Below are 26,419 nucleotides of genomic sequence, written 5' to 3' on the forward strand. Positions count from 1 at the left end.
GCAGAGACTCTCATTCTTATTTTCCAAATAAAAAACTGAGTTCCTGATTTGAGTACACTGAATGTTAGATACAAACTATTTGTATTAGAATACAGCACAAAGTATTAAAAGTGAACAAAAAGCACTGTTCTACTGATCTGCACAACATAAGATTTAAAAGCAAGTAAGCCAATTATACGCCCTAGATCCGTAGTGGGAATGAACATTTACAGGTCTGTTTCAAACTCAAGTCACTGCATTATGCATATGCTGAAACAAAAACCCTCATACTTTCAGGTTTTCATCATGTCCAACCAACAAGCATTGCTTAAACATGAGCAAAAGGAAGGAGAACACAGAGTGACTGGAGCCACCAAACTTATGTTAGAATCTTAAATGGGCTGCCACCCTCCTCACACAAGTGATAAAGAGAAACCATCTCCCAACTCACTTACACTATCCCACCGTGCATAATCACACCTTCCAGAGTCCATTTTACATGAGGAGCAAGCTTACTGAGTTAACAGTGAAGGCATCACCTCCCCTCTCAAGGCCTATGAGCACTAGGTACCCCCAAGCCATCAGGCAGACATGGACAGCTGAGCTGAGAAGTCAAAGGGACAGAGGATTAGTTATTTCAAATTTAAACTGCATGTTTTATAGGCAACCATTTGTAGAAATACCGACTTGGGCAAGCAAGTCCTTTTTCACTTGTGCCCAAAGTTTCCATCCCCTTTCCATACCATTCCCTGCTGTCTGCCCTCTGTATCAGTTCGTTATCCCCATAAATAGAATGACAGTGCTTCAGACCAGGATGCATGGTGTTCCTATACATTAATGCAAAAATGTGGTATTATAAAACATCAGTCTTGATGGGAGCCACTGAATGACATCACTCATGATGATAACTATACACTGCATTAGTGACAATTTTGCTTTCAATTAAAGTGGAGCCAGAATCCCTGGGTGAAAACCAGAAACAATTGTTTTCTACATCAGCATCTACATTTTAAGGATGATTTAACTGTAAAACCAAAACCCTGTCCACCTTTACACATGGGATTCATTGGTGAAGATCAGTATTTGGATGACAAAACCATGATTACAAGTAATGAATACACAGACCAGGAAAGAGAGTCAAGCCAAGATTAATTTTCCCATTAGCACAGGTAACAGAAACACTTTTAACTTCAGTTAAATTTTGCTATTTTTTTCCACAACACTACAGATCTTACTACATCTAGTCTTTCTTAAGAGTACTACTCAATCAGGAAGTCTTAGCATCTGGCACATGAAGGTGCAGGATAAACTTGCAGCATCACAAAAGAATAAAAAAAAAAAAAAAGCAGATAAAAGGTAACTGTATAAAATATCAATATACTGATAATACTCTGCTAAGCAGAAATCCCCACATACCGTAAAATACTCATACCTGTGAGCAGACTCACAGGACACAGACAAAATATGCTACCTATGTGGAGCTTGAGAGACCTCGAATTTAGAAGGAACATGGGATTCACCCCTGAAGGCAAGCCATTTCACAGAAACCTGGAATCCCTGGCAGCTTGCAGTATCCTAAATATGGTAGAACACCACTGGAGAACTGACCTGGGATGTTAGATACTATAAGTTCCTCACAACACTACGTTACACACAAGATTACAGATTGTAGACAGCTAAGAAAAACACCACACCACCTCATGTTGTTCATGTAAGTTTCTTCAGTCTAGTCCAGGGCTTTATTACGAATCTTAAAAACAAAAATAGTCAGATATGGCACAAACTGAGTATTACAGAACCCAAAATTTTAATAATATCAAGAACCTTCTGACAAAATCCTGACTGGAGAGCATGCAAATCAAAAGAACTCAGAGGAAAAAGAATACATCTCTAGCAATTTTATTGTTTTCCAGTTTTAAGGGTATGTTCAGTCACTTTTAAATCTCCCTTCCAAGAGAGCTCATTTCAATTCTCTTCCCTACAGAACTCTTTGGTTTCCCTATGAAAACATTTAGACTTGTTGTCTTTAAAGTCAGACAGTGTATATGCATATATACGTATGATTTAGAACCTAAAATACAATTCAGAAAACAAAAGCTATGAGATGCAGCACATTATCTTCATTATTAGACATGATCTCATCCTCTACAGAACAATAATAGCCTTCTGGCTGCACTGTATCTAGGACTGTGCGCAGTACTCCAAACAGTTGGACAAGTGCTCTTTGGAGTAGCTGCACTGGAATGGCACAGTGTCTTGTTTGACTTCCCTCCGCTCCTTTTTTCAGCCTGGTTTCCTAAGGAAATCAGACTTAGGCAATCACTCAGGGAAGGAGAGAAGTGTGTGCATATGCATATACACACGCATGTGAATGTCTGTCTGACTTCACTAATACCTTTTGAGCCTACTGGCCAGTTTCAATCACATTCAAAAGAGGAGTAGAGATATCAGACATGTAAGTTCTTGAAAGTTTCATGAGAGCATTCTGCAGAGCACAGAAAAGTGACTTCACAGAGAGACAGGCTGCGTGTCTTCTTAGACATCACTAAATTCACAACAGAAAGAATCGTTCTGCTCCTTCTCTGTCTGCAGGAAAATCTTCAGTCAGAGGTCATAATCACTCAAAGATGACCAGGTCTCTGGTGTTCAAGTGTTCATAAAATAAAGTTGCATTCGCCACTGCTTTTAAAATGGTGGTTTGTATAGAGCTGAGGTTTTCTGTGTCATCTTTTTCTTGGTCTAGCACAGGAGTGAACTGCCCTACATCACACATGTTCCCTGGCTTACTCCCTTGCTCCAGAGACGACTTATTTTGAAACATCAGAGTTGCACCACACATGACAGCATGCTACCCCTCTCAAACATAGAGAAAATAAAAACTGTAAGAGCTTAGGATTTCCTTCAGGCCTCAAAACTAAACAAGTGTGTGGCTCTGTAATATAATCGACTATTGAATAAAGTTTCAAAAAGACAATGCAGCAAATATATAGTAATATTTATTCACCCCATCAGAGAACGGAACAAGTACTGCCACACTTGCAGGCAATTGTGCTAAAGATAGCTGTAAGGCAAAAAGACAAATAATGAGGTTTCAGCCGGTATCTCCATAGTTCCTCTCATATCCCCCCAAAATACATACATGCGTACACTATGTACTAGTCACCTGTATCCAAAAAGCCACCTAATAAAAGTATGCTAACAGATTTGCATGCAAGTTTAGGGAGACTAAAGCACAGAACTATGATTTAAGAAATTGTCACAAAGGAAAAAAAACCGCGGCTGACTGAAATCACCCTCATCATCATATACTAAACAAGGGGAAAAAATAAACCAGAGTTTATGATTAGGAAAAAAAAAAAAAAAAAAAGAAAAGGTATTTTAGCCCTGTTGCACTTCGTCTTGGCCATTTATCAACCCCAGCACACTGCCCGGCGGGCCGCTGGAGCTGAGGAAGGGCTGGCGGGAGGGCACGGGCAGCCCGACCCGGGGAGGTTTCAGCCCCAAACCCCGGCGGCGCCCACCCGTCTATCAGTGAGACGACACGGAGAGGGAAGGCTGCAGCGGCAGGCTCGGGGCGAGACACCCGAGGGGGCGCCGGGCCGCGTCCGTAGGAACAGGGAGTTTCTGCCCATGCGAAACCCTCCACCACCACCCCCAACCCAGCTTAATAGCTCGGGACGGCCAGCTGACCCCGCTACCTCCGGGCTCCCCGCTCCAGCGCGGGGAAGGCACCCGCCGAGCCGCGCAGCGAGAGGCCGAGGAGCCGCTCTCGCCCAGCTCCCGCCTCCAGATACGGGCGAGCGCGACCCTGCGCCCGGTTTCGGTGGGAGCCGGCGAGGATTGAGCCGGCAGCGGAAGCTGCTCGCTGCGAAGCGCCCTTCGCGGAGCGCCTGTGCGCCCCCGGTATGCCGTTCTCCCGTCACTATCACCGTTACAGCACCGGCCCCCAGCGAGAAGCACGTTTCCTCTCCGGCTCCTTGCCCGCCTCGCAACGAGCCACGGCCGGGAAAGGCGGCACCCAGTACCACAGCCGGATTAGAAACATGGAATTTGCACGCGTGCGGCAGATCTGACAGGGGATGCAGGAAGAAGAGATACATTCCACCCTTTTTCGGTCCTCCGCCGCCGCTTTTCTGTCAGTTGCCGATACCATAATGCTTCCTTATTGCTACTCAAGTAAGTAGGGGGAAGTCTCCATTTCTGTACGTCTCATTCCTGAGCAGATTAAGCATGCACCAGGTAAAAAGCTGGCACACACATAGGTAGAGTTGTCCGACCGCGAAACGATGCCGAAACCCACGAGGCGTTAGCAGCCAGCTCCCACAAAGAGCACTCGGTTACACTGAGCATCCCCTTTGTCCGTGCATCCTCAGCACACACACGGTGGCTCCTCCATGCGTCCACGCACCCCCCACGTATACGGCCCCTTTGTGTCTGCGTCTCCCCCTCACTCACAAAGAAAAGCTCTTTCCTCCAGGCATGCACCCCGCCTCGGACACAGCCCTTCGCCTCCCCCCGAGACACAAGCGACCCGCCGCCGGGCACAGCGCCACGGTACCTACTTGTGTTCAAGAAACAGTCCGTAAACCTCCTAAAGCAGCTTGTAGAATTAGATCCATCTTCCATGTCTGGCCCTAGGAGCAGGGGAGACGAGAAGGAGAAGAAGGCGCCTCTCTGCCGCTGCTGCCGCCTAGGAGTCCTGCTCCCGCCGGGGCCGTCACCGCCTCGGATCCCGTCGCCGCGAGCTGCTGCTGCTGCTGCTGCAGCACCGAGGGAATTGTAGGACCACGGGCGAGAGGCGGCTGGAGAGAGGAGGAGCCGAGAGTGGTGCTGCCGAGGGCCGCCGGCTGCGGAACGGAGCAGCAAGCCCTGGATGGAGGAAGAACAGAAGAGTCTCCTCCTGCCGCTGCCGCCTGGATGGGCGATCAAGTGAGCTGCTGCTGCTGCTCCGCCAACATCTCTTCCTCCTCCTCCTCTTCCTCCTCCTCCTCCTCCTCCTTCCCTCCCTTGGAGACTTGTGAGGTTAAAGGAAGACAAGGAGGGGAAATGAGGAGGCGGCGGCAAGAAGTAAAAGGAAAATGGAGAAGCGGAGGAAAAGGAGGGGACTGGAGCGAGGAAAGGAGCCGCTGCCGCTCTGGGGACGATGCTGGCGTTGGCGGCGGAGGAGGCTGTCCCTGCAGCGCTGCTTCTGCTGCTGCTGGTGGTTGTTAGGAGGAGAAAGAGGGAGCTGCAGGCAGCCGAGCCGCCTCCAGGAGCGGGGGGAGGAGGAGACCCGCCGCTGCCTCCACCTCCGCCGCTCTGTCCATGGGAGTGGAGCGGGCGGCTGCCGGAGCCGGGCTTTTCCCCGGGTGCGGCAGCCAGGGGGGCCGAGGGGCGGGATATGATCCGCTTCTCCGGGTTGGACATGCTTCCGCTCTTCCCTCCCTTTCGCGGTAGTTTAAGGCAGGACGCCTAGGAGAGATACCGGAGTAAAGCGAAAGGGAAAGCCGAAGAAAGACGGAGCCGAACAAAACCAACGGCGGTTCGGTCTTCAGATCCCTCCAGCGACCCGCGGGCAGTATTTCCTCCGCGTCCCGTCTCCCCGCACGCATGGAATGCTCACATTTCCGTTCCCCCTTTAGGCCGGAGGGGACAGGGCGCTACTGACCGCCAAGCGGTTCCGATCCCCTTTTAAAGTCTGCTTTTCCTCATGCTCCCACCTCTCATTCAAAGCAAGAAACCGGCAACGATCTGTATTTTCTTCGAGCGGGGCAAAATACTGCCCCGAATGTCCGTGCTTGCCTGCAAAGAGGCAGATGAAACCACCGCAGTGCCGCTTCCAGCCGCGGCCCGGCCGCCAGAGAACGCCCACTGGCGGAGCCAGCGCTTCCCGGCTGCCGCCCTTCCTCCCTTTCCTTACCGGAGCGCACAAGGGAGCGATAGCACCGCAGCTACCTAAAGTGACCGCAGAGAGACACGCGAGTAAAAAGATCCTCCCTATGCGAACTCGTTATTTTAAACAGGTATTTCCATCTACCGAGATCAAAAAGCAGGCGCCCTGCGGCGCCTGGGATGAAAGTGCCAGCGTGCCGCCCCTCCGTTTCTGTGGGGCATCAAATCCCCATTCCCATGCGGAGATGCACAGTTCCTCCTCGCTGCCCCAGATCACACGTGTTTGCTCCACATACGCCCCTCCAGCCACTCCCCCTTACCCCCTTGGCACACCTGCAGCTACACACCGCTCAACCCCAGCCCACCAAGGCGTCCAGTTCCCCGAGGGGCTACCTCAGGCGCTGGCTTCTGGTGCGCCGTGGCTCCAGGGCCGCCACCGGCCTTGCTCCACAGGCACAGGCGGTGCCGTTCGCCAACGAAGCCCGTCAAGCCGGCACTCCGGCGCCCTGGCGGGGTCTCCCGGCGGGCGGGGTCCCTTTCCGCAGCCCTCGGGCGGCAGCGCTCCCCTTGAAGGCGCGTCCTGCCACCTCCACCGGCCCTTCCGCCGCCGCCTCGCCACCCCGCCCCGCCAGCCTGTCCGCAGCCCGCCCGTCCCGGCGGCACGGCGCCTAGGTGGGCAGCGCTACAGCGGCCCTCAGCGGGACAGCCTCCGGGGAAAAGCCCGGCCGAGGGAAGCCCAAGGCCGGGCCCGGAGCGGAGCGGGGCGGATGGCTGAGCTAGAAGCCCCCGCCCCACGTATTTCGTTTTCGCCCCGAACTCGCTTTGCCCTGGGTGCCAGCCGTTGCCGAGAGGCAGGCGGAGAGAGGTCCAAGCCCGCAGGAGCTTACCTCCGACAGCGGAGAAGGGGCCGGGCATCACCAACCACCGGCGGGGCGCACTTCAGCCCGGCCGGGCACTGCCTTCGGGCCGGGCGGCTGCCGGCCTATGGGGAGCCGTTGTCCCGCGCCGCCTGTCAGCGTAACGGCACCGCAGGATAGCGGGCAGCGCGTCCCTGCCCGCCCCTCCTGACACTCGCCCCCCTCACCTCATCCGCAGCGAGGATCGTTCGTGCCCCAGGCAGCCCGTACGGCCCGAGCAGCCCCTGAGGCGGTGGCGCTCACCAAGGCGGGGTTCTGCCGGCCCTGCCCTCATCTCCCCTCGCCCGGCGGGCAGCGGCAGGGCCTTAGGGCTGCCCCTTCTCCTCAGAGGGGGCACTGGGCTCAGAGCCTCCGCCCGGCAGCCAGGCTGACAGCTGCCTCAGGGCACGGACCGCCAGCGCGAGGAACCTGCCAACCTGCCCGTGCTCAGCGGTGGGGCCGGTACACGCTGAATTACACCCGTCTCGGCAGGACGTCCCGACCGGGGCTTCCTCCTCTCATGTACCTGGTCGGGGCGGAGGGAACCGCGCTCCTCAGGTAGACGGCCGATTCCCCGGCGCTGCCGTCCGCCAGAGGGGGGAGAAACGGCAACTGCGGCGGTCCTCGCCCGGCTGGGGCTGCCCTCCCAGAGACACTGGGAGCCGGCACCGCGGGAGCTGTTGCGGATACTCGCGGAGAAGATGCTTCTTTGCCTGCTGGCAGCGGGGTCCCCGAAACGCGGGAGATGCTGTTTTCCTCCTCTGCCTTCCGGGAGATCAAACCGCTGAGTCGTCCGTTGCCGCTGCAGGTGCTGCGTTAGCGGGTCTGTGGTGCTAGGTGCCCGTGGTGCTAGGTGCCCGTGGGAATCCTCACCAAACTACCGCGATCTTCCTATTCCAGTGCCAAATTAGGCTCTTTCGAATTTCAACTCCTGCCTTGAAAACAATACAAACCTACGCTTTTGGTTTGTATCTAAAATCGTTCGAGGGTTTTATGGAAATCATTTCAGGGCTTCTTTTAACGCTAGAATACACACTAACTCCTGTCAAAGTTAGAGCCTTTGCCTACTACTTCGTCTGAAATGCTGCAAAATAAGATGCTCCTCTGAAAATAATAGTGCTTTCAAATTCAAGCGCATTTTCAGCCAGTTGAATGTTTCGTAACAGTTAGAAACAATCCACAGAGTTCGCAAAAGGTTTTATGTGCCGAAACAGATTTAAAGATTCTCAGCAAACAAACTGAAAACTTATAAAACAAACAAAAAACCTCCGAGCGGGCTTTCATCTGAGTGGTTCTTAACGTCTGTCGTCCTAAAAATCCTGAACTAAAATACAGAAAAGTACATCTGCTTCCGTGATCCATTTTCTGTTGGTATATTTGACTTTATCAAAACCTTCTAATTTATATGTCTGTTTATGTGAGATGCTTTTATTTCCTGAAGTCTCACCGTTACTTACTTCACATACAGAGCTTTTCTCTCACAATTGCCGCAGGATAACTGGAGATCCAGCAAACGCTTAAATTCTCTTCGAGAAAGTTTAGCTCACGGAAACAGAACGTTAGTGAATTATGTTTTGTTGTTGCAGCCTGTTTGTTCTGCAATTAACAACTTCCCATTAGAAAATCTCTTACACTAAAATGTTTACATTGAAAGAGATAATCAGACTGAAATGACTGACAAAAAGCGAGAGCTATTCATCTGAAAAAAAATTAAAGTTCCTCCTGTAGACAGATTAGTCCCAAATTGTTCTGTCAATATCAAATCCGTGAAACTTTACACCGTCAATTTATAATTGTAGAAATCTTGTTTGACTATGCTAATCTACGATAAATGTCTCAATTGCCGTTCATTCAAACTACAGTTGTTCAAATATTACTGCCTGAAACAGTGTATCTATGTATTTATACAAGGAATATGAATTGAGCATGTATAAATATGTATGTGTATATACAACAAACCAGGCAAAACACATTTTGATTTGTAAGAAATAATCAGATAGTTTAGACAAGCAGCTTTCAGGTTAAGGGTTAGTTTAAAACTGTTCATTTGATTATTTTTCATTACCCACTGCCAATTCATACCTGATTGGTCACCTGCTTCTTGGCTGGACAAATAAAAGCAATTACAGAAGAAAAGTTAGATGACAGTGAAAATTAGTTTTCAAGCTCTGTACATATATGTTTGTAAAATACATGGAATTGCAGCCAAGTCAGATACGCTTGGTGGCCATTTCAGTACCTGAGGTTAAATTAGTGATGAATCACATCTGCTTTTTCCCCAGTATATCTCAATCTGTTTTTTCATTGCTCAGTCAGCATCACAGTTTCCATGCCACAGAGCAATGATGTCACTGATGCCACAGTGGTACTAATCATGCACCCAAGTCATTTACTGGAAAAGCCTTACCCACTCCAATAGGAATTATGTGTGCGACACAGGTTTGCTTCAGCATCCCAAAAATGATTTTTGAACTTCTGAAACACAAAGAAATTGAAACTAGAGTACTTTGATGCATCCACTTGCAGCAGGTGCAGGGGTTCTGACATGAATGCATTGTGTTGGTGCAATGATGACCAAAAGTCTTTGGTTGTATTTGCATGGGTAAATGGGATTTCACAAGAGTTCAGGAGCCAGACTGCCCATGAAGCCAGCAGGAAGTCCAAGAGGAATTGGCCTGGTTTGAAAGCAGCAAGTAAGCCTGTTTGGCAGTAATTTGGCAATATTAATCAAAATTCTTGAAGGAAAACATTGTGGGGATAAAGTAAAATCAAGTTAAAAACAGGTGTTTGGTATTAAGTACAGCTTAAAACCAAACACCTGTTCTTTCCCCATTTTGTCTGCTGCATTTTAAGAGTGACAGTGACTCATCTTTTATGTGGTCCCTCACTTTTTGCCTGGTAAATCCTCTTACACAACTCATCTTTATATCCTAAGAGTCCTCTCTATAATGTATCATCAACACCCTAGAAAAAGAGAAAAAAAAAGAGGATTAAGACAGATTATGGGAAAAGGGAGTTTAGAAAAACATAGGATGACAGCAGTAGAGGAGCTGATGGAACCAACCACCTGAATGTGGGTAAGGCAGGAGCAGCCATGATGAAATACAGAGAAAGCAACCTACAGCAGAGGTGGGGTGGGGAAAGCAAAAGGATACATGCAGTTAAATCTGAAGCTCTAGCGCTGAGTAAATACCACCCCCAATTAAATCCTTTATGGAGAAGTCCTGTTAAAGTTAATAAAAAGAATTGCCTTTTTTTTTTTTTCCTACAGATTATGTGCTAAATGATCTTACAAAATATAGTCATTATTACTGAGCTAGTGAACTGCTATCATAAATTAGAAACCTACAGAAAAGACATTGTTCCTAAAGCCTTATTCTATAAAGCTTTAGAGTAATTGATAGAGAGCCCTATTTCATAAGGGATTCTTTTCAGAAATTATTATTATTACACGCTGCATACACATGAGAAGAAATTTGTTTAAAGGGTATATATCAGCCATTTTCTCTGATTCCCACAAAAAAAATCATACAAGCCACTTCTTTTGCACAGGAATATTAACTGCAAGTCTTGATAACATGCAGTCGTGCTAGCAGCCATCTTAAAAGTGGTTCGGGGAATTACCTAGTCCATATGCAAAAGAGATAGAGTGAGATCCAAAATGAACTGCAATTCATTCAGCAAATCAAAACAAGACATTTTTTTTTTAAATGAGGCCAGGTCTGTTCAGAGGTAACTGACATATAGAAAAGAAAAAACGTAAATAAATATATTGTTTGCTTTCTGTAGTTTGTTCAGCTCTGCTTATGTCACTTTATTTTCTTCTCTGCAAGGTGACAGCTGAAAGGTTATGTGGCTAGAGCTATAAATAATCAAAGTTTCTCTAGAAGTGTGTTTCTAAAAGGGAAGATTTGCCAGGAGAGACATATTCTCCAGATGTAGATGTACATGTACATGTTCTTCAATGTACCCACCATCATACATCACAAAGCATAGCACTTCCAGAAAAACTCTATGCAAAGTTTTCAGTATTATTTTTCAGGGGAAAATTGCAATTCTTTATGGACAGAAGCTATGTTCAAGGTAGAGCTTTTTTAATCTCAAAATTTTCAGGTAGACATATTGCTAGATATTATACTGTAATGAAAAAAAAAAACCCTACTGCCATTGTACAAAGGGAAAATATTTACAATATTTGTACTCAGTGTACTATGTGTCCTATGAAAGGCTGTGAAAGAAGCTAAAGCAAACCTTATGATGCCATCTACCATTTTGTGCTGTCCTGTGAAGCACAAAGATCAGATATTTATTGGTTTTGTTAAAAGGGTGTTCAGAAAAGGAAACTGCTGTTTGGGCTTTGGTTATTTTGTTAACGGTGAGGACCTCCTCCAGAGAAAACACCCCCTAAATAAATTAGAACTCCAACAACAGCTCTCTTTACCAGGATGCTATATTATAAACCCAAAGCACCACAAACACTGTAAGCTCTTTAATACAATGACTATCTTTTGAATCACATCCAGCACAACAGAATCCTGGCTTGGGACCAGGGCCTCTTAGGTAGTAATGAAACACATACAGCCAGCAACACAACAGTTGGCATGGCAAGCAACAGCACTGTTGTTACCTAATACTATTGGAATAGCCATTTTTATTGCAAGAAAAATAAATAGGGTTATCAGGATTTTTGTAATTTTATCTTTCTGTTTTCATAATGAAATCTAGAGTTACTTTATGACAGAAGAACATGGTCATAATTTGCTATCTGCTAGAGACAATTCAGTTATTGTGTGTTCAACTGGAACATAGAAATTCTAACCTTTACATGAATTACAGTTCTTTTGTATGTAACAAACTTAAGAAAAATCCAAAAGAAGTAGTTAATATCGAATTATCTTTTACTCTTTCACTGTGAGCTATGCTCTTGCTAGCATGTAGCACAGACCATGCACTGCTACTGTCCCAACAGGGATGCCAGCTTCCCCCATAACTGTCTTGCAACCTCCTTCTTGACTTTCCCAAATTTTCCAGCTCCTGAAAACAAGCAGACTTTTCCCCAGCAGGTCATGCACAGTTCATGAAAAATCCTACTGTCCCATCACTGGCAAAATTTGCTTGGACTAGCAATTTCAGCTTTGAGTTTAAGTGTAAGACTACGTTCCAGCCAAAGCCTACAGCTGATTCCCCTTTGGTATTATCAGGAGGTGCAAACATAAATTAAGAGAGTCCAGCCTTTACAATTATCTATCTACAAAGAAACAAAATTTATGTCGAATTCAAACACCCTTTTAGGAATTCTGAGCATCACTCAGGAGGGAAACAAGTTTCTTTTTAGAACAATGCTTCATCTTTTTCATTTGAATTCCTCCTTTGTTTTAGTTTCTGGCAAGTCCCATTTTGCTCAGTTGCAGTAACTACCAAGTTACCTGCTGGGAAGAACAGGACTTTTACTCCCACCCCATCTGCTAAAATAAATCCTGAAACTGAGGCTATTGGTAGTGAAATGCAGTCATTAGCCTTCAGAGTTAACACCCTAGGGAGACAAAAAGTGCAAAGAAATGCACACCCTTAGCAACCACACGCTATCTGACATGTTTTCTAAATCAGACTGGTTTTAAATCCATGTGCTGTTTCTATGCAGAAGCCTATCTTTGCAGTCCTGAAAACTAGAAAGCTTGACTTTGAAGTGAAAGCTTGAGCTCTTCAAGTTTGTTGTGCACCCATAGCTCTCCTGTGTGGACTTTCAGACTGATGCCACTGTAACATACATTCCTTCAACTCCACAAGTGAGTTGATAAAACTGAGAAAAGTTCATTGTCTAGGTAACTGTTTTCTATCCCATACTCACTTTAGGCACTGAGAAATTCAACATGACCTACCTCCCTTCAGCAGCACACATGCATGCACTATGAACATGTACCGACTGCCTTTATATTCCATCCTAGGACATACTTGCTATCTTCTTCTTGCCTTTTTTTCACACTTCTCCCTCTTTTTTTTTTTCCCCTCATCTTTACCACCCTCTCTTTCACATACATACACAGAGACAGCATTTCTCTAGCTGCAGAATCAACATAATGATACAGATTTCCTTTGAAAAATACTTCAATATCAACATGTGAAAAACACCACTTAGAAAGCCATCATCCCTGAACAAACACTGTCTTACATATGTAACCCTAGACCATTGCAGACAAACTTATTTGATTCAGTACAGTTCTCCTCCTCCAGGAATAAGATACCACTACCATGTACTTTTATTCATTCTCTCTTACCCGTTTACTTATTCCCCATTGTCTCATTTGCCATCATCCAGCAGCCCCTGTTACTCTAACAGCTTTCTCTCCCTCATGCATAACCCATCCTTCCATCCTTTTCTCCAGTTCACTGTTTCTCCCCACGCAACCACATCTGCCATGTCTCAGCAAACGTACTCCAAGCTGTAGCATCCCTGTTGTCTCAGCTGCAACAAGTGCTTCATGTGCTTTCTCTTTTCTGATTTCACAGTCTTTCCCCAACAGGAATGCCTTCTGCCCTTCTGCTGGCCAGGTTCCACTGAGAGCTCTGGCACTTGCTATGGGAAGGAGATTCTCCCCAAGCCTTGGGTCTAAATAAAGGTCAGCTGGTAAAGCAGAGGAAGAGGAAACTGCTTGTGCTCTACCAGAAGCCTGGGGTTGCCTACAGAGGAAGCTTTAGGATGATAGAAATGAAGCAGCATTACCTTATCAGCCTAGCCACAGAGTCTACTGCTTGATACAGGTTTCCTGAATGAATGACTAGGAGGCTGAGTACAGACCATTGGAACTCAAGCAGAACAAATAGGACACATCTTATCCACATGATAATACAGGATCAGCAGCTATTTAAAAACAGCCCAGAAATAAAACAAGCACAAATAATTTATCAGTTTTCCTTAGAAAGAAAGTAAAGATACATTTCATAGGTGTAACTGACAGGAGTCCTGTTGAGGCTGGAAGCTTCGTATTCGTGCTAGCCAAACAGGATGAGGATTTTAAAAAATATTGATTGCTTTATTATATAGAAAATAAATACAAAGCAGTATACTGCAAAATACTGCAATCACAGGTGGAAAGCACAGACCTGAGTATCCAGCAGATTTCTGCAAACATTTCACTCGAATAGAACAGTTATTTAATCTTTTTTTCTGCAAATCTCCTGCACTTTAGGACAAAAGTAGAAGGGAAAGCACAGTGTAACCCACTTGAAGCAATCTCTACAGTATCCTCAGCTTAGCTTTCTTGTGCTGGATACAGTCTGCAGAGATGTAAATGCTGTGACAGTGGGTCTGACTATTTTCAAGACGAAGCAGCAGTGTGGATCCCACTGAATCCCATAACTTAGAATCCCTTTACTGAGAAAGCTTCTGGCAAGCCCTCTAGTTTGCAGTTTCTAAGAGCAGAAAAAGTAAATACCACAGTAGCCCCCACACCCGAGTTACACCAGACTGTCTCTACATCTGATCTGGCTCATACATACGCAGATATAATTATCTACCATTACCCTTTTTTTTTAAGTACAGATTGACATCCAGACTAAACAAGCCATTAATGCAGGAGCAACTCTGGGTTTATTTCTGGAGAAAGGGTTCCTTTGTGAGACCAAAAACCTCCCATTTAACTAAAAGCTCTGTGTGGATTTCTACACCTGTGGTTACTCTAACCTAAGTTGTGGTTTGACTGGATGTGGCTTCACTAAGTAGAATCTAAAGGATTTTGTTCGAAAAGTGAAAATTTTGCTGTCATTACCTTTTGTTGTCTGTCAGCCCTTGTCCTGCACACAGCTTATCACAATACAAACTCAACATTGGAGATCATTTTTTCTTACCTACAAAACTATCAGAGTTATTTTCTAACTATTTCAGCCCTATGGAGCTCAAAAATAGTAGTCTACCATTAAAACAGCTTTAAATGATCTGTGGAGCCAGACTTTGAATGAAAGGGGAGACACAGGAACCTATAAAGGGGGAAGAAAACAAAAATGAGACAATTAGGTAGAATGTTGGTGTAAGGAACTTGCGTGTGCCACAGGAGAGGAACCCACCCACAGCTCTCTTCCCTAGCAGCCAGGCTCTGGCTGGGGGCACTGCCATGTGGAGCCTGTCACTCTCTTCCAGGTCAGTGGAGCTCTGAACCAGAGGCCTGTCAGGTGTCCCCTGATCCCTGACTTCAGTCCCTACAATCGTAGAATGATCATGCATCCACATATCAGCTACGCGGCTTCCAGTGCCCCAGTAACAAGGTCATTCTGAATCTCACTCTTCCTCATTTCCAGCCCAAATAAATCCATGGCCGCTTCTTTTGGACCAGCTCTTTCTTCTAGCTTTAAATATCTCTTCTGAATTCTTTTCCTTTGGTGTTTAAAAGGAGCAGTAGTATTTTTCTCAGACTTAATTTTCCTTGACTAATCAAGGCACAATCTTTTAGTTCGTTCATACACCAGTAGCTCCCGTCTCCTGATGTCTTAACTTAAAAGCTTATCTGTACCCCTCGTCCACTTGGAATTCATCTTTCCTCAGTACAGTGACTACAGCTCAGACATGCTCTTGTTAAGGTTTTACAGATGGCTTAAATTCTTGCCCAGCTCTTTTGGAGGAATTTTGCTTGATATTTTGTGGTTGCAGTACTAGGGGGTGGAAGGGGTTACTGTTGCCCAAGTCATTTTGTGGTGAACACAGCCATGAAGAATTTCTTTCCTCTTGATTGTTTCCAACTGATGAGCTCGAAGACAAAATCCATATTCATCCCTAGGTGAATGTTTGTGTACTTTGTACTTGCTGCATTTCATTCTGCTTCCAGTAATACAGACTTCAGAGATCTCTGAATCATCCCCAAATCTGCACCAGTTCCCCTCTGTGCAGACAATAGCCTCCCAGATTTTATAATCTCTAAGATCTGCTAACACACCCTTACTTACATACAGGAAAGAAAGTACAAAACCAGTTCAGTCCCCAAGCAACCTTTCTTATACCAGCAGGGCAGCTGTCCTTCCTTCAGCTATACGTGATTCCCTGTAGCTGTAAGTGCTTCATTCTCAGAGGGTCCACAGCACCCAACGTTTCTGCAGACTTCACAAATACTCAAGACATTGCCTGACAGCTCTGCAAAACAGGGAAGTATTATCTATGAATGCTGCCTTACAGAGGAAAAACACAGAAGTTGGTTTTTTTTTCCCCTAAAGTTATGCAGGAAATTTTTAAAAAGAGTTATAAAAGACCATTGAAAGAATGACACAAAAGTATCCTGGTTCCCCCTCTGTTCCTCTGCCTGCAATATCACCCTCTGTTTTCTCATCCACCGCACGTATGAGGAAGGAGTCCAGGCTGGGGCTGGCTTCAGGAAGAGGCAAAGTAAGCAGATCCCCAAAACCACAGACTGCCAGAGGGCACCTGGATGCCTGCTCTGCCCTTCCAGGAAGGCAAGCAGACAAGCTATTCCAGCAGGGTAGCCACCCAAAGAGCACAGCTCCAGCCCTGCCTAAAAAGCCTCCTGCTGTCTCTGCCATGGAGAGTATGATCACAATGCACGGCTTGTTCTTAGTGCCTGCTGTCCTGCTTTTTTAAGAAAAACATATTTATGCTCTCTTTTGTTCTCCCTCTTCCCCTGGCCATTTTTCTTTCTTATATGTGACACTAAAGAGTTTTTAAAACAAGCCCTCACATTCAACAGAAGTCTAATTTTTCAAATAGCACTCACTGCTGAGATCAAACCATCCCTCCTTGGCTGGACCTATGCAAGAGCACTCTACCAAGCATTAAATCCAATGTACAGAAATTATTTCTTTTAATCTGAGAATAGATTTAGAAAGCAACAGTAACTGACCTCTTATTTGATTAAAAAAAACCAACAAAACAATCTCTTGGTGTATTTGTTTGCTCACAGGGAGATGTCAAAAAACCTCCCACCTCTCCAGTTATACATACCTTCTTGTAAGCGAGAACTTGTTCTCTGTAATCAGATATCTGGCCTGGCCTGGGTGTAGAAGGAAGATTCCCACCTAGAGATTAGTGCATTGTCAATATTAACAGCTTTCATGAGATTGCTGCATCATGATGCCAAGCAAAAATATTTGATTCACGTGACCTGTGTTGAAGCCTGGTGCACAGTTTGCGGCGCTTCTGGAGCTGTTCTTAGATCAGTTGGCTTTCAGGCAGCAATATGAATGTAAATGACACAGCAGCAGCTGCTGCTGCAAATGCATTGACCTGTACTCATTTTATGGGACACAAATGACCCAACCCCAGCAGGATTTATTACAGCTGCCTCTTCGGTGTACACTGTGTGTCAGATCTGGTTTTTCAAAAGACATTTTGAAATGGTTCTTGTTTTGAGTAACAACAACCACAAAAAAGTTAATTCACACTACTGCTCTTCCATGAAAATCAGCATAGCTGTGTTTCAGCAAAGGTATTTCTCTACAGAAAAGAGATCTTGGTGTACATTACTTCCTCAACACTCTACAGGACTTTAAGGAAATGCAAGAATAAATGTAGGAAGGAGTGGAAAAGATCTAGAAATCTGATGTATGAAAGAGTACAAAAGAGAAAGGAAAAACAGCTGTGGTATCAGATGGCAGGTTAAAATTTGTAAGGAAGGGAAATGTAGAGAAAGGTAATGAAAAAGTAAATGGAGTCGCCATCATGGAGCTCAGGGGTAGACCAGGGAAAGGCTGCATCATCTTTACTGAAAAAGCAGAGCAATTTTTTTAGCTCTTTTGCTGGTAGCTATTGTCTACTGAATCCTACCACGCTCTTGCAGTAGATCCAGGCAATCAGAAATATTCTTGTCTAATGGGCCCTTCATGTTCTTACTCCCCAACCCGTAAAACAGTCTTCTTGATGAGAAGTTCAACCTGAACAATGACAATTCACTCATTTACCCACAAGAAAGACTGTGCTTGATATGCCTGAAACCTTGTGCCTGATTCGTTCCTGCTTTGTGTCAGCATCAAGCCATGGACATCAATGGACTGTGTTATTTCTACTGGAGTCAACAAGACAAGCCAGCCTTCATGTTTTTAGCTTTTCCTTCCAGCCCTTCCCTTGCCTGCCTGCCTTATTTACTCTTTGTAATACTTCTTTATTTTTCATTGCAGTTTTTCAGCTACAGCTTACAAGGATCTGGCTGGGAGGCTCTCTCTCTTTTTAGGGCAAAATATGCTGGAAGTTACCTAAGCCTAATGCTGTGCGTGAATACTTGCTGCAGTTACATAGGACAAGGAGTGGATCCATTTCTCAATGACCGCTGGAAGTGGAGGGAAGTTTAGGAACCCCCATGCAGGTAGCACTGTTTGAATTGCGTGAAATAAGCAGCAGTGAACAATTTTAAGCCCATCACTCCAATTAGATTAATCTACCAGATGGAAAATTACTTAAAAAGCTAACTAGACTGTCATATTTTGCTCATTCTTCAACATGTGCCTTCCAAGCATGTGTGAAAACAAAACCAAACAAAATCCTCAGAAAGCCAGGGAAAGCAGAATTACAACTGGGCTTTTCACATGAGACCAAAACAAACTCCCCACATTCGTAGACTCTGTCTTCACTAGCTCCTTAGATGCAAGGTACATTCTTCAAGCCCTACATTAACTGCTGAATGAAAGGGATTTCTTTATAGATCTTCACAATAAGTACATTTTTAAAAGAAAATCAGGTGGTACAAAAGGAAGAGATGCTATATAAAAGCCCATTTCTAGTTGATACACCAAAGAAATTGTTTAAGGGTCATTATTCTGGTGTCACTATCTGATTAGGTAACTCACGGAGTTACGATGGGGATAATTCCAACTTTCAGATACCTTCAAAACCACTATGTCCTGCTGTCTGGGAAAAAAAATTTGTTTACTTCAAAAAAAGCTTTTCTGAACTTTACTTTTGGCATAATCTTTGGCGTTGTATTTCTCATAAGAACGCAAAGGAATGGGCTTGTTGACTCCATTGGCATTCGTTATGATCGTGGTTTTGTTAGATGCTTACATATTCCAAGCACAAACATTGACCATCCTCAGCTGACAGGTCATCTCAGCCCACGTTTAATCCTTGGAACATTTTGTTCTTGTGTGTTTAAGGGCTCTGTGAGCACTCTGTTTGTATAAATGGCTGTGCACACAGAACTAAATAATTGACACTAAATACCGAGGTATACCTAAGTACCTGTGCACGGTGAAGGTACTTGGTTGTTTTCAAAAACTTGAGGAGTCAGGCTAGTGTAGCGTACTTAATAACTTAAAGGGTTTGCTTCTTTTTCAGAAATGCTAAAACTGTATAACAGGTTAAAAAATACTTAGAATATGCAATGTGTAACCATGCTGTTGGAATCACTTGTATTTTAAAAATGAGATATTTATAGACAGCTAAGAAGTTTAAGCTTGAAATTAGAGAAGGAAGTTCACCAAAGTTTCACAATTTAGGCTGGCAATTCAATGAATGAGGCTAGGAAAAAATCCTCTCCCACAGGCAGATCATTCCATAGGTGCCTTCACTGAGATTTCGTGCAGATTCTTTTGAAGTCTGTAAGAGTGGACCCTCTCAAAACAGGGTAAGACCAACAGACAGCCGTATATGCAATGGCTTCTTGTATGTTTCTAGAAATCTAACTTTGAAAAAAGGAAAAGAAACCCACGATGCTGGGGAAAGGAAGACACATAGTTTAACCAAAGCTATGGAGCACTTCACATGAAAAAGTAATTTGGCAGAATAGGTGATGAAGAAGGACTTCACAATATAATCCGATGAACAGAGTACATTCCCAAACAGTACCTGGCTGGAACAGTTGTTTTGACTTGTTCTGTGTGATATAAATATCACATTAAAATATTGCCCAAAAAGTAGAGATTAAAGCACGCAGCACAAATGTAGTGGATGCCAAATGTCTCTGTCCTGTACTGTTGGAAACTGAAATAAGCATGCTCACAAATGGCTCCTGGGCATCAATTTTCTGCCTTACTGTCTCGCTTCTTCCCCCACCCCAGTCATCAGTTTTCCTTTGCTGCTCCATGAATCACAAAACTGAACGTACTCTGAATCACCCCAACACTCATCCAAAAGGTAATTCCCCAAGCAACAATTTGCTTGATGTGGTGATTGCAAACAACATATACATGGCTGAAGTGCAAGGAGCTGTGTGTTACTACCTGTCGTGGTTTAAAACCAGGCAGAGCTCCTTCACTCACTCCCCCCACCCTCTTCTTGCCCTCCCCCTACTCCTGGAGGGATGGAGAGGAGAATCGAAAGAATGCAACTCCCACAGGCTGAGATAAGAACAGTTTAGTAACTAAGGTGTAACACAAATCACTACTGCTACCACCAATAATAACAATGATAAAGGAAATAACAAGGGAAGAGAATACAACACCTCACCACCAGCTGACCAATAACTCGCCCCCCCAACCTGCCCAAGCTCTGACCGATACCTCCTCCAACCCTGCAGACCCCCAGCCCTTCCGGCTAGCTCCCAGTTACACCCTGGGCATGATGTGCTGTGGTATGGAATACCTCTTTGGTCAGTTTGGGTCAGGTGTCCTGTCTCTGCTTCCTCCTGGCTTCCCCTCGTCCCTGGCAGAGCATGAGGCTCACAAAGTCCTTGACCAAACCAAAACATCATTGTTATCAGCTCTGTTCCCAGGCCAAAAGTCAAAACACTGCACTGCACCAGCTACCAAGGAGGAAAATGACTGCTACTGCTGAACCCAGGACACTACCAGACAGTTTTGGCCACCAAGGCCAGCTGAGCTCAGCTGAGAAAAATACTCCACCTTTTAGGAAGTTCTGCTATTTCCCCCAACTTGCTTTTTTTTTTTTTAACCCCAAATAAATCTGTTTAAAAAAAATAAAAAATATTTTCAAGCTGTCTGGAGTAATACAATGTAAACAAGAGACTGAAAGGTACACATGGATATGGACACACAAAAATCCCCAGAATCTTATGAAATGCTAGCTTTTAATGACCCCATCTTCATGTTCAAGAACCTGCACTTCACAGTCACACTGGGAAACATTTCTGTGACAGCTTGATACATCTAAACAAAAATACACTTTTTTCTGATTTTGATTCTACAAATTGAAATAGGTTTTAAATAAAAAGAAAAAGAAAAAAAGGAAAAATAAAAAGAAGAAAAACAATAAAAAAAGAAGAAGGAAAAAGAAAAAGGGAAAGGGAAAGAAAAACAAAAGGAAAAAGAAAAGTAAAAGAAGAAAAAGAAGAAAAGAAAAAGAAGAAAGAAAAAATGGGAAATAAAAAGAAGAAAAACAATGAAAAAGGAAAAAGAAAAAATGGAAAGAACAAGAAAAACAGAAAGAAAAGGAAAAGAAGGAGAAGAAGAAAAGAAAGAAAAAGGAAAAGGAAAAAGAGTAAAAATTAAAAAAGAAGGAAAAAAAAAGAAAAAAAAACAGAAAAAAAAGTTGACTTTCTCTCCCAGTAGAGCAGCCTGTCTTGGGTGTGGATGGGTTAAGAAGCTCTCCCTCTGACAGTCCATCTTCTTCCACGCACAGGATAGGAATTTCTCTCAACTGTCTGTCTTTCCCATTCAGTTCCTCATAGGGTATCTTGTGAGTACCTTGCTCTCTCCCCTTCTCTCTGCTGACAGGAGGACCGTTATATTTTTAGCCATCCATCCAAACTCTCCTTCCATTCAATAATGGGTTCCAATGATTGGGCAAAATTGACAACTCCAATTTGCACTGCCTAACCCTGATTCTTTATGCAGCTATACAGACATGGCCTCTACCAGGACACAGGAATTATCCCTCAGCAAAAGGTGATGGAAGTTCTTTACACCTTGCTTTTTATGTTGGAAATCTTTTAGGCCTGTCTGTTACTCACTTCTGTAGGTATGAGCATTACAAAGCCCGTATTTCTATCTCATTGTCTTTCACATCTTTGTACATGGAGCTTTTCCTTTTCCTTTCTGCATTGTCCCCTTGCCAGATTCTGCATGTTTGAGTTTCTAGGAGCTGGTGCCTTGTTTCACTTTCACACCTTTATGACTTTTGAATCATGGCTGCAATACTTAGCAGCATAATGAAAGACCCCCCAGAAAGACTTGGATAAATGCTGCTCCTTGTACTTCTGAACATCTTCATCCTTTCTCTCCATGCATTCAGTGCAACTTGGCCTCCAGGTGTGCCGAGTGGGCTGTGTCCCTAAAGAAAGGATTCACTCCCCCACATACTCACCCAAATTTGCCTAGGGTGCAGAGCTCTGCACCATCACTTGCATTCAGTACCCAGAGGCTCCCTGTGCTCTCCCTTCCCCCATCTCTTAGCCAATGCCAAACTCCTTACTTTCACTTTCCAGGGTCTCTTTACAAGCAAATCCCCTTCCTGCCTGCCCATCCTCCTCCTCTCCTGGTCTCCATCTGCTCAGCCTGGCCCTCCCTGTCTCCTTTCACCCCCTCCCTCCAGCCCCTTTGTGTTCCACTCACATGCCTGCTTGCAAGCTCTTTTCATGCTGTCTCTGTGCCTGGATTTCTCCTCTTAAACCCCATCTGGCATGCATTCACTCTCTCTTCCTCCCACCTTATAGCCCTTCACAAAATTAACTTCAATGAGACTCAAAACAGTGGCCTCCACTACATTCAAAAAAATGCCTTTAAGCTTATTCACATAAAACTAGAAAACTCACTGGCATCAGTCAGCTGAATTAGTTTTTCCAGTAATCATGCCTGCCAGCCTCGCCTTCATTCACTTTCTCCCCTCTTCTCTCTCACCCCCACTCCATGTTGCACTTCCCTCCTGTTCTCCTTTTAACTCGGGATGGAAGCTTTTCAGGGCGTCTTTATCTCGATCAGAAAGTGCCATGCATGTTGATGAAAGTGAGGGTTGTGCTGAATGGAACCAAAATGTCCTGCTAACTCTAGACACTGCTGGAGATGCTACATCTGAGCTGTCTTAGTAAACACCAGCCAGAAAGGATGAGTTGAGAAATTACAACTAGAGAGTTGGCTTGTGTCAAGAAGTGATTTCCTGAAGTAAAGACTGATAACCCATTCTTTGATAACAGCGGGTGTTTTGCCCTCCCAACTGATGGTGACAGAATCCACCAGGAAATTCTTGCTGTCTTCCAGCACACAGGAGTAGCACACAGCATAACCGGGCTCCCCAGTACCTCCGGACCTGCAGTGGGTGGCCTTTTCTAAATTGCATTTTACGTGCTTTCCACATCACCATGCCAGATCTGACATTCCTCTTTCACAAGCACCAGACACTGACTTTCACTACTAACGTAGCAACAACCATTGTGCTGCTCAAGTTTTGCAGGCAGGTAACCACATCTGTCTGCCTTGCCTTCTCCCATTGAGCTAGAGATAAGAGGTATAAACCCAAAAATGAGCTGTAAAGACTATTTTCCCCTCCTAACACACAGAAGAGAGTAGGTCGCTTGATAATTTTTATAATGGGAGCGCTCAAGAGGGCCTTTGGGGACCTGGGTGTTGTGCAACGCCTGCTCTGGTGAGTCGGCTACCCAAACCACCTATGGATGTTCCAAGTAAGGGCAATTACTGGTGGGAAAAGCACTCTGGGCAAGTGGAAAGGGAAGGTGCAGAGGCCAAAGACAAGAAAAAGAGGTGAAGATGGTTCCTGACTTGCTGTAAACGTAGAAGAAACTACGAGTCCTGTCTGTAAGAGGCACAATTGACCCTCTTACCTATTCCCTGGGCAGTCCCTGATGGCAATTTGCAACCATATAATTAATACATAATGGGTTGCACCAACATAGTAGACTAGTATCAAACACAAAAAGCAGCACATTTGCATCTTGGCAGTGCAATACTGAATTAGCATCTTCAGTAACAACAAAGGAAGAGCAAAAAGATACCAAAACAACTTCCTTCACAGGACAGAGCCTCAAAATCAGTGCAATGGTACAAAACTAAAGCAGAATGGGTATCTCAGGATACTAAGAGCATTTCACCTTCAGACTGATCAGGCTAATAATTGAGATCTTAATGTCCTAAGACTCAATACAGCACTCCTCACCCCTTAAGAAAAGGGGCCTAATTTCTTTCAAAGTGATATGATTTCTTTCAACTACAGCTCAAACCTTTCTCTGTGTTCTGATAGCTTTCTGGTTGCCTGTAGGGCACTAATGGTTTCAAGTATTTTCTCCAAAAGAGAGGGCAACCACACTTCGAACACACATCTCTAGAATGAAAAATTATTAACAAGCCTCAGTAGTTTCAGTAGTAGTAGTTTCAGGAAGAAACAGAGGACTGAACTGGCTTGCAGACTTAACTCTCTTCATTCATTTGTAAGAGTCCTTCCAGGCAGAGCAGAAGAAAACAGGGCCATGACACTGCTTCTGTACCTAAATCTCAGTCCAGGCCTGCCAGTCTCAAAGCTATTGGTGAGGAGCAGCTGGAGTTTCCACATCTGGGATAACCTCAGTATCTTGGTGACATTTTCATGGGCCAGAATTTGTATTACAGAGAGCAAGCTTCACCTGAAAAGTAACTTTAACTTTTGGGAGATTCATTATCACTAACCATTACCCTGAGAGGAACCTCAAGACTCCTTTCAGATTATCAATCTTCGGTTATTAAGTAGTTGTCATGAGAAGGTGTTAACTAATCAAAGCACCTGACTTCAGGAAAGAGCTGCTAACACCCACGAAAACGCATTTCAAATACTCGCAAAGCCTCATGCACCTTTCTAACAGTACTACAGAAATCTGTAGCCCAACAATGAATCCCTGAGTGTTCTTCTTTGCTAGGCCAGCAGAACCCCAAGGACAGTCCTCCTTTTTTGACTTAATTTAGACTTTGTATTTACCAGTTTGCTTGTCAGGACTTTGAAGCAAGGACCGTCTATTGTTCTGTGAGCAGTATGACAAACTAGCACAACAGACCTCTGTTCTGGGTTAGTCCAAGGCAATTCTGGAAAAAAAATAGGAAGTGGTCAGCACAGGAGACACAGAAAACTACCTTAAAAGCACCATTTTCAGTTAACATTTCTTCACTGCAATTTAGCAGCAACTTCTGCCTTTGGAATGCCAACAGTATCACAGTGGTCTCCTCTCAGTGTCTACAGTGCCATAGTCACAAAACCTTGACACAAGCAGTATAGAGAGGAAGACTGGTGTGGAGAAAGACTTCACTGAGCCTCCATGCATGCATAAACAGTGTACGTGAATGTCAGGGAACAGGAGAGACTGATGAAAACCTGATTTAAAACACCTTGTTACCTCACAGTAACAGTCCAAGATGCTGTAGCCGTAACACAGTGTTAAGATGTGGTTGGTTTAGCCACTGCTGTGAAAGACTAAGTTTTATTTTGGTGCTTTTTAATAAGAGGGAAGGAAATGCCTCACATTGCTCAGCAATGATTCCTTTGGGCAATTAGGAACGACATTAACAGGCTGGAGGGAGGTTTGCCCAGAAAAATGAAGGGCGCGGGCCAGAAAGCAACAACAGCAGACCCTTGGAGGTTTGAAAGTAACATGAAGGATACCCAGAGGCAACACTAGGAACATCTTAAATCAGGGAAAACAGCAGTAGCTGCATAAAACCCATGCTGTTTTCTGTTTTCAGGTTTACAAAAGCTTCTGCAAATGAGTAAGCCATGTGAAAACGTTAAAAGGTTACAGATAAGACATGGAGTAAACTCAGCTGTATCTGTGTCACAACCAACAATATGCTGTGTTCCTAACTAGAAGATCCTGGATACATTTTGGAAGGAACTCAAGTTGCCAGGCTCAAAGCCAACACAATCTGTGGGTGGGTGCTGGATGCTTGCCTTCAAATTCTCTCCTTGCCAGAAAACCTGTGGAGTAATAATGGCACCAGTTTTGGAGGGAGATTTCATAGTGTTTAAAGCTAGGAGAGACCACAAGTTGATCTACCATGACCTCTTGCTTATCCCTGGCCGCTAAATTTCACTACTGACCATTCTATTGATAATAACTTTTTCGGTTATAATACAGCAATTTATTCTTCAGCCAAGCAATCTCCATGCTCTGAAACTATGAACAGGAAGGGAAGATGGAACTCAAATCCTTGCAACCACAGGTGTGGTGTGACCACATATTCCTTGTAGGTGATCCACATACCTATCCTGAGAGAAAATCAAGATGTTTCTCAGGTCTCAGCTGGGTGACCAGCAGAATCATTTTTTCCCTTGGCTGATGCAAATCCGATTAGCAGTTTCACATGGGGTGTAAGAATATCAGACACTAGACAGTTATCCTAAAATAAGAGCCCCCTCTACTATCCACCCTATCAGGTCTTTCGTCTACAACTGTGGCCTGGCTTTGAGTTGTCAAAAGAAGGCAAAAACACCCTCAGGGCACATCTTGCTAACTGTGCATCAGAGGGAAATACCCTTCCTCACCCCTGTGGGGAGCCAGCTGGAGCCCTGGAGCGTGACTTTAACACAGGATGTCTTCCAGAAAGGAAATGGGGGAAGACAATAGGGTGGAAAGATGAAGTACAAAACCAAAGCATGGTCTCAATTCCAAGTAAAGCTGCCACCTTCTGACTCCAATACATTACATGGGAAACTTATCTTCTAGCCCTATCCAACCTTCCAAAAGCAGCAGAAGGAATTTCTAACAAAGTTAAAAGAAGATAGATGAAGTCCACTGAGATTATAACAGCATGGGAAATAAACATAACAAACCTCTGAAAAATAAGAGTGAACTAGGTTTGTTGAGACATAACAA

The 26,419-nt window shown here is 44.6% G+C and overlaps 1 protein-coding gene across 3 annotated transcripts in view; it reads right to left on the reverse strand.

The window, feature by feature from the left end:
• Nucleotides 1-26,419, reverse strand: part of PDE10A (phosphodiesterase 10A) — a 365,274-nt gene that overhangs the window by 173,763 nt on the left and 165,092 nt on the right. The window contains exon 1 of one of the 3 annotated variants that reach the window (XM_057406922.1): nt 4,542-6,063. The exons of 1 other annotated variant lie outside the window; for it this stretch is intronic. In XM_057406922.1, coding sequence (XP_057262905.1) covers nt 4,542-5,385 — 844 coding nt within the window. In that variant the 5' untranslated portion in view covers nt 5,386-6,063. Of the gene's footprint in view, nt 1-4,541; nt 6,064-26,419 lie in introns of those variants that run through there. One more of the 3 variants, XM_057406921.1, reaches the window with a different exon arrangement.

The sequence above is a fragment of the Pezoporus wallicus genome, unplaced genomic scaffold (genome assembly GCF_028554395.1).
Source record: "Pezoporus wallicus isolate ANWC-B61680 ecotype Strahan unplaced genomic scaffold, APGP_CSIRO_Pwel_v1 scaffold_6362, whole genome shotgun sequence".
Classification (NCBI taxonomy): domain Eukaryota; kingdom Metazoa; phylum Chordata; class Aves; order Psittaciformes; family Psittacidae; genus Pezoporus; species Pezoporus wallicus.